The 8664-nt window shown below is 33.4% G+C and overlaps 1 protein-coding gene across 4 annotated transcripts; it reads right to left on the bottom strand.

The window, feature by feature from the left end:
• Positions 1–506: 506 nt before the first annotated feature.
• LOC126701775 (uncharacterized) lies at positions 507–8379 on the bottom strand. Of its 4 annotated transcripts, none has more exons than XR_007647483.1 (11): positions 8118–8379; positions 7048–7214; positions 6871–6935; positions 5757–5797; positions 5540–5628; positions 5339–5452; positions 3767–3844; positions 2870–2935; positions 2035–2115; positions 897–994; positions 507–790 (listed from the first exon to the last, which is right to left on the bottom strand). XR_007647483.1 is itself a non-coding variant. In XM_050400135.1 (10 exons), the coding sequence occupies exons 1-10, from the start codon at positions 8245–8247 to the stop codon at positions 656–658; spliced, it is 966 nt and encodes a 321-aa protein (XP_050256092.1). In that variant the 5' UTR covers positions 8248–8377; the 3' UTR covers positions 507–655. The 4 variants fall into 4 exon arrangements, 2 of the variants coding, with proteins under 2 accessions (XP_050256092.1, XP_050256093.1); XR_007647484.1 differs by lacking the exon at positions 897–994 and adding an exon at positions 1840–1939 and having other exon boundaries at positions 653–790; XM_050400135.1 differs by lacking the exon at positions 897–994 and having other exon boundaries at positions 8118–8377.
• Between the last annotated feature and the right edge of the window lie 285 nt (positions 8380–8664).

Below are 8664 nucleotides of genomic sequence, written 5' to 3'. Positions count from 1 at the left end.
CTTTGGAGGTTAGGGGGGAATGAAATCGCTTGAGGAAGGGCTCTCTCTTAACCAAAATTCACTAGTGACACTTATAAGAGTACCAATGAGTTTGAGAATTGGCTACCTTTTCAGGGTGATCCATTTTTAGGGTGAGGTAGAGGGAGGATGGAGATGAAGTTAAGGTTACTTGGCATATGGCTGGTATAGAAGATTTAAGTTATGAAAAAAAAAAATATATATATATATATATATATATATGAAGTTAAGGTTACTTGGCATATGGCTGGTCTAGAAGATTTAAGTTATGAAAAAAAAAAAATATATATATATATATATATATATATAAAATAAGTTCTCTATGATATCCCAAAATCTCTAGAAGAAAAATGGGGTTGAAAACCATCAAGTACTGGGGGATTTGAGTGATTTGGAGATGATGGCTTCCTTAATTTTGGGATTTTCAATCAACAATTTAATTGGGGTTAAAAGCATACTCACAGAATATAGAAATGAGATATGGAATGTAAGACGTGACAAGATTTTCTAATATTAGGACCATCTTAAACGAAAATGTATATTAAGTACACACTTCCATCATGAAAGATCCTGTAAATCTATGAATATGCTTTTGATATTTTTTTTTTTTCATATATATAAGTAATGAAATATGCTTTTAATTATGCTTGTCATCTTTGGAATCTTGGGTTCTTGAGCAGCCAAGTTGAAACCTGCGAATCTTCGTTCTTCCATCCAATGCAAGAGCAAGCACATCATATTCCTCCACATACCAGAGCTCAGACACCACAGCCTGAATATTCATAGGCCAAATGCCACCGTATGAGAGATAGATTTCATGCAAAAAAATCATTAAAAGAATCAAATAAGAGTTTGCAAAAACTAAGGATGTGCCTTGCCAGAAGTCTAAAAGTTGTAAACATTTGTGTGAAGTCTGTAGTCATGATGTCTAGATGGTCATGGTCAATACTTTGAAGCAATTATACTGATGGATTGGCTTCAAAAACAGAGAAGGATCAACTGCCTTTCCAGAAGAGTAACAAAAGTTGAAAACCCATCAAAGTGGAAAGAAAAAAATTTTGACATGTCAATGTTGCGGTAGATTTTATATCACTAATGTGGCTATTGAGGTCATTCTTCCCTAAAGTTGATCCCAAAGCTATGCTAGGACTCTAGACGGATAACTTCTATAGGATGCTGCAGGAAAAAAAGAAGTTGCTTGGTGATCACAAGAAATGTCCATTTGAACATTTACTTCCAACGTTATTGTCAACAAGGTATCTTGAAAAGGAGAATACATCCCCAATTGGTTAAAAGTTAGAATGATTTGTCTCTGAAAATGCAAAGGAAGTGCTATAAGAATCTTCTATTCACTATAACCAAATATCTACCTTGAATGAAAGGTGCTGACATAGAGCAATTCTACCATGCAGGCACCTTTTTCTTCTTTTGTTTCTAGAATAATTTTTCAGTTTCAAAGTCAAAACTATCAAAAAATATAGGATGAAGTTTCAACTTAATTTGACAGGAAGGATAATACAGTCCCAATGATATTGACATACTGGTTGTTGCCATTATTTCAGAAAATATACGCTTTACTAATGGAAATCATTATAGTGAGTGCTAGAATGTACAATAGAAAACGACCTAGGAACATTTGTGAAAAAGGTGTACTTCAAATTGATTTGAAAGTAAAGTGGGAAACTGTAAACCCATAATCCATAATTCCATATATGTCTCAACCAGACTGGAATGTACAATATGACCTAGGTGCGATCATCAAATGGTATGCTACATTCACAAAAGACTATCAGATGACTAAGAAGTGAAGGTTACTTATACATGGTCGCTTGCAACGATTCTTCCAAATATATGCCTTAAAATTCCCATGTAGTGGAATCTTTTAACATGAGTAGAAACAGAAATTGGTGAAACTATAGCACTGCATGCTACGAAAAAAAGCCCAATTCAGCTTCAACTATGTAATTCAAAACTTCAAATATAAACTGCCGATCATAATTAAACATAAGAACTTACCTCCATTCCACGGATTTGATTGTTTAGCTTAGCAACTAGGTCATGGAAGAATTGAACTTCATCTGAAGTTTTATGCAGCTCCTAAATATGACAACAATTGCAAGAGTCAAACTTAGAACTAAGTATATAAAAGAAAATATACGTGCAATTCATCTTAACATAAGAACTGACAGATGTTCCTTGAACTCTCATTTTGAATGAGATCAAAATGCCAGATTTTCCAAGACACTTGTATCAAACTTCTTACAAGTAATCAAGTAATGACCACATACACAATTTAGTAAGAAAGATTTTTTGGACTTTTACATCTGATGCCTTCTTTCCTTAGGTATATACTATAATTTCAAGCTCAGTTGTTACTTCTGTTTTTTCCTCAAATCCTGTTACTACCAATTTCCATCCCAAAACACCTCCCATAAAATTATTATAAAAAAAGGGGTTAAAAATAAAAAACAGAAAAGATATCAATGTTACCCATAAACTAATCCATAGTTCACATCCATGAAAGTAATGCTTATTCCTTGTGCAAGTTGTCTTGCATGTGCACTAAAATGCGCTGATATCTTTTGCATTTGTATGGTGTGCCAAGTTGACATGAAAAGTATATTGCATTTCAAGCATTTGTTTCAATAGGATTCTAATAAACTAGAGCTGAGACAGCCAACGCATATACTTCTTAGTTAATTGCAATTGCCACTTTTCAGTTAAATGCACTAACCCTTTCTAGTTTCTAGTTTCTAGTTTCTACCCAACAAAAAAAATGAGTGGTGTCAAGCACTAACTTGATCTTGACTTAAGATGAAAAAAGGAGACAGAGATACTCATGATGTAATACCATTGGAGTTGCTGTGGGGTGTCCCAGAAGCCTTGCAAATGATGTGTGAAGAATAGCAGCATCATACTGTAGCAGAAAAAGACTGCTGATTAGAAAATAGTAGCAACCACATACTCATCATTTATTGTATCACCACTTAACCTGAGGAAGAGAAGATATCCAGTTTACATCTACCAATACTATTGAATAAGGCACCAATAAGACCAGGACATAAAGATAGGACCCACCATGCAGCAGTGAGTTCCAACAAAGGATAAATCACCATCTCTTTATTTTTAAAAGCAAACCAACATTATTGGATGCATATGTCATCAGTCACTATATTCTAAAAAAAACCAGGCAGTGGCGTACCAAAAAGGTTTTCCTTAAGAGAGGCCATAGAGAAAATATGCTCTTTTGAAAAGTGCCTAGGATAACGTCAAATTTGGGATTTGAAGTCTATTATTTTTGAGGGCCTCTTCTCTTTACATACATAATTTTAGAACTCAAGCCCTTGGGAAGCATACAAAGAAGTCCCAGAAAAGACATTTCAAACTATTCTAAGAAAGGGAAATGGAATTTTTTTCAGAAAGGACGTTCTGAACTTCTGGGGGGCCATGGCCTCCTTAGACACCAAACCAAGCATGCAAGTATCTGATAGGCTGTTAGCCATAAAGACCAGGAAAAAAGAGGTCCTATAAAATTTCATAAGTCAAGCAACAGTTACAATCATCTATTGCAAATCTTAAGAGTCAGTAGTATCCTAGTATCAATCATCAAATAATAAGTGCTGAACAATCCCTGCATGAGACATTCATATTTCATACCTCAAGCCATTGAGATTAGATATATATATATATATATATATATATATTTCTAAGGATTCAACAGGAATTAAGAGATTCATATTATTCTTACAAGTTGCTTTTCTGGCGCATGTGGAAGTGCAGTCCTCAGCTTGGCACGAATGGTTATGGGATCTGTCCCAGAGATTACCTATATTAAATAATAATTCATTATATGAACTGTTGATACATCTCATTACCTACAAAAATCCTTCAGTCATTAGATTCACAGTGAAATTCTCCAAAAACTATACTATTTAAAAATTTCAGTCACACACAGAGTGGTTCCCACATAAAAGGACTTTCTTTACCTGGTTGATCTCCCTAGCTATTAACCAATCTGATGGTAACATTCATCCACTAATGGAAACAAAAGATTTGTAAGATGAAAATTCAACGCTTAAGTTTTAAAACCTTTAACTATAGATAAAGCTTTGGCAAAAACATTGATATATTTCTCCCTGAGGTAAATATAAGAAGGCCAAAGTTATAGCTGACTTTTCTTTTGTCACCAAGTAATAGCTCAGCTTGAGCATTGAGTGGTGAAATTTATTATTAAAAAAATAAAAAGGGACAACAACAATTTTAAATCATAATTTCTGGCTCAGAAACCCACAAATGAAAATAAATAGAATTGTGAAAAAGAAGTTTAAAAAATCATTCTATAGGTTCTTTTGCATTTTGTGGGTTAAGAAATTTCAAGAGCTTAATCACTGTAAGGGCAGATCATACACCACCTCCTATGTTGGACTGGTTGCTGTTTTAACTCTGCCCTCAACCCCACTCTGCCGCTCCTCATGGAGGAATTCATATTACTCAAACTAAGGAGGACACTCCAAGAAGTTGCAATATAATTGCAGCTATTACAATCACATGGGAGAATTCTCATGATTCCGTACTGCAGTGTAGTATATGGTTGTCAACTAAAAAATTAACAAAACCATTCCAAAGAGCAAAGTTGCAACTCATATTGAGACGTATAAAAATTTTAGGGTAAAACCAATTTCCCTAATCTGATTTGGTCCTGTCACAATTAAGACTGCAAATTTTCAATAGCTATATTTAACCAACTAAGGTTTGGACTTAGGAATTAAATGAAATCATTATGTTTCCATCAAAAATAGGGTTTCGGATTTCAAAAATCCAAACTTTAAGGGGTGACAATATACCATTATAGCAATTGAAAAGTTTATGGTACTAAATTGTGCCAAATCACAGAGAGGTGAATAATATTTCCACAAATTGTAAACTCTGTTTATTTAAATGAAACCCTAACAATTTTATATTAGTTTTTTTTTTTTTGATGACATAGGAGAACTTCACTCAGATTAGTTGCACGTCGCAGAGCATACTGTACAACAATCCTCACTGTTAATCAAACTCCTACGGGCAACTGACCCCACCCGCCAGAACCAGTTACCGGGTAATCCAGGGGCTTTTCACCCCTGACGGGCTAAGCAGTTTATCCTCATGCCCAGGAGGCACAATTTTATATTAGTTAAATGTAACAATTGGAAGTTTATGGTGTGATAAAGCCAAACCACAAGGGGTAATTTTCTCAAATTTTTATAGTGTGTACGTCATCTATAGCTACATCAAAAGTTAGGGGAAAGCCCAAAGAGTGTCGAAAAGTTCAGAAAGTAACCTGCCAGCAACCCAAAAGCACACCAGTTGAGGTTAAAACCACCCTGTCTAAAACAATTTTTAAAGGACAGAGATCATCTGCAACAGCATGAACAGCACTTGCTTCCACTTCTATCTGAAAAACCAAAAAAGGTCCAAGAATCAAATGATACTCCAACAAGAATTAAATAGACACATAAGATCCCTCTAAAAGGAAGTTTACCTCATCTTCAGAAGCAGGAACAGGTGTAATATGATGTGAAGCATGAAACATGCTAAAATGGTACATGCTGGAGTTCTGAAACCAGATTGCTAAACAAAATACAAATAAGAATGCCAAAAAAAAAAAAAAATGCACAAAATATAATTTTATTTAAAAATGTAACCACAACTCAAATTCAAATAACACAAGTGAAAAAGTAAGCAATTTAAAAGCTTACCTTTATCAAAGTACGGATTAAAAATATGTTTCACAGCCTCCCTGTGGCAATCAAAGCATGTGTGAAATTAAAAAATAAACTACTATATAATTGCTCCCTGCAGCAAGCATGTATTAATTTGAAAAGGAAAGAGAAAAAAAAAACTATATAAAACTTCCTGTGAGATTAAGATGCTAATGTAAAAATTATGGCACTGTGATAAAAAAATATATAAAACTGAAATTTCATCCTTTTCCCCACAGTTTTTTTACTATCTTAATAATTATGTTATTATTAAGATGCTCAAATTTATATTTTTTCAGGACTGCAAACATTAATCTCATTAAACAATTTAAACCCATATTTCCACTATTCATTTTGTATTCTGAAGACTTAGGTTCATTATCTGATGAGTTTGGGATCAGTATGTAAAACGTCATCATGATTAATGGGTTTTAACGATCTAATTCGCATTTGTTTTATATAATCTTATAGATGAAAAAAAAAATGTAAATCAAAAGCACAAAAATCTTAAAATAATGCTAATTGTTTGCATAATTAATCCCATCAATGGCATCCATCATTATCAGGCCATAATGTATGCAATTACATAATAAATCCATTCAGTTATGTTGATTTTTCCGAGCAAAGATTGGAAGCTGGATGGAACCCTTTCTCTATGTAACCCACAAAGGATGACAAGTGACTGCCCATTGCAATCACAAGGCTGCTGACAAAAAGAAAGCTGTTGATAAACAGCATTCCTCCACCCAAGAAGCATGTGAATTCAATTAATCAGAGGATAGAAAGCCATATAACAGTGGCCACCTTCTAATAAAAATTAACATGTTTGAATTAGTTTGGCCACCTCAACTTCTAAGAATATCAGAGAAGTCCTAAGAATAGGGACTTGAACTTTATATGACTGCATCATTTCCCATTGTTTTCACTCTCACTAAATCGCCTAAGTTTCAATCATTTCTAAAACTAAAAACTTCCTAAATTTTCTTAGCAATAAATCACAATAAAAGCAATACACAGATTCATTAAAAATAAATCATAATACATGGATCAAACATATAACAATATACAACAAACTGTAACAACATGAATTATGAGAAAAGGAAATGCTTACGAGATGCGCACTGAGTATTCGGTGCTCAGATACAAAACATTAGCCCGTACAGGAGGGTTTGCTGCCTACACACACAAACAAAAGAGGCAATCCATCATTTGCTCACTCAATTGAAACAAGAATTAACAATGTAGTACCATGTAATCCAAAAAAAAAGCTGATTTGTTCGATTCATACCTTAAGTATGGGTGTTACATATCCATCCTTCAAAGTGAAAATATCCGAAAGTGACAACGACTGAGATGTTTCACCTTGTTTAAGAAAAGCAGGCCCGTTCTCATCCAAATCCCTCTCCATCTTATCATACAATCTCGACCTCTGCTCGTCATTCGAAATTACAGAATCTGATGCAAGTTTCTCCCAAGTTAAACATAAACCCACCACTAGTCTAATAGTGCATATATATATCAGCTTCTAGTAACTCAAATTAAATAAGTAATTAAGGGTTCGATTTGATTGATTACTAGAATACAAATTCAATAATGCATATATGGATATCAGCTTCTAGTAACTCAAATTTGTATAAAAATTCAAGTCTGTACAAAAATCTCAGTCCACAAATCACGCAGAAAATCAATAATAATAATGAATAAATAAATAAAACATAGTCTGGGTTTTAGTGCATGAGGGTGATTTCCTAAATAGCATAAAGTAGAATTAAACCGAGCATCATTAAATAAGTCATTCTGGGTTTTGATTAGATTGATTAATAAAATACTAATTCAATAGTGCATAGATAAATGTCAGCTTCTAGTGATCTTTTTTTTGGGCAAAAAGGAATATTAGCCGGTAAAAAGTTCAAGTCTGTATAAAAATCTTAGTCCACAAATCACACAGAAAATCAATAACAATAAACAAATGAGAAAAATAAAAGATGGTCTGGGTTTTAATGCAAGTGGGTAATTTCCTAAAAAAGCATAAAGTAGAATGAAACCGACCGAGCATCATTAAATAAGCAATCGTGGGTTTTGATTAGATTGATGAAAAAACAAACTAATTCAATAGCGCATATATAAGTATCAGTTTCTAGTAACAGAAATTTGCACAAAAAAATCTTAGCCCACCAATCACGCAGAGAATCAACAACAACAACAATGAATGAATAAATCTGGGTTTTAATGCAAGTGGGTAATTTCCAAAATAGCACAAACTGGAATGGAACCAAACATCATTAAATTTGCAAATATGGGTTTTGATTAGATTGATAAAGAGAATACTGCCAAAAAAAAAAAAAAAAAAAAATTGACCTGAAGATGAAGGTTGGTTGTGGAAAGCCATGTTGAAGAGAGAGTAGAAGAGGAAAGCAGAGGGGACAAAGATGAGAGCTACAGTTTTAGAGTGATTCTTATTCACTATTGATCTGTGTCCTCTGATCATGATGTACTGCTATATACACCCATTGGAGAGTAAAGGGTGGAAATATTCGTTCAGTGTGAACAATGTAAATCTGTATGGAATTTTGGATGGTAACGTATGTGAGGGGCCGCTGAACTAACCGTGAAGAAGAAGTTCAACAGTCTCACATGGACGGTTTTTGATTTTTGATTTTTTTTTTTCCAGCTGGAAGCATGTTCTTTTTTTTTTTTTTTTTTTTTTTCATAAATTCGTTACTGTTGATTTAATTTTCTGATAATTGATTGCCATATAAAGGCTTTACTTCTTTTAATTTCTTTGTGATTTCTTACCCTAAAAAAAATAAGACTAGAGTTAAAAAGACTTCCTTGTCTATTTTATTAATTTTTAGGACAAAATTTAGTTATAAAATTAGTTGTAGTCTAACTCAGTATTTTTTTA

The sequence above is a fragment of the Quercus robur genome, chromosome 10 (genome assembly GCF_932294415.1).
Source record: "Quercus robur chromosome 10, dhQueRobu3.1, whole genome shotgun sequence".
Taxonomy (NCBI): domain Eukaryota; kingdom Viridiplantae; phylum Streptophyta; class Magnoliopsida; order Fagales; family Fagaceae; genus Quercus; species Quercus robur.
This window is presented reverse-complemented; position numbering and strand designations above follow the sequence as displayed.

Coding starts and splice junctions, on each gene's coding strand:
- LOC126701775 (XM_050400135.1), bottom strand. CDS start 8,247: ATGATCAGAGGACACAGATCAATAGTGAATAAGAATCACTCTAAAACT. Junction 7,215..8,117: donor CAACCAACCTTCATCTTCAG/GTCAATTTTTTT, acceptor AACTTGCATCAG/ATTCTGTAATTTCGAATGAC. Junction 2,936..3,766: donor ATGCGCCAGAAAAGCAACTT/GTAAGAATAATA, acceptor TTTCTGCTACAG/TATGATGCTGCTATTCTTCA.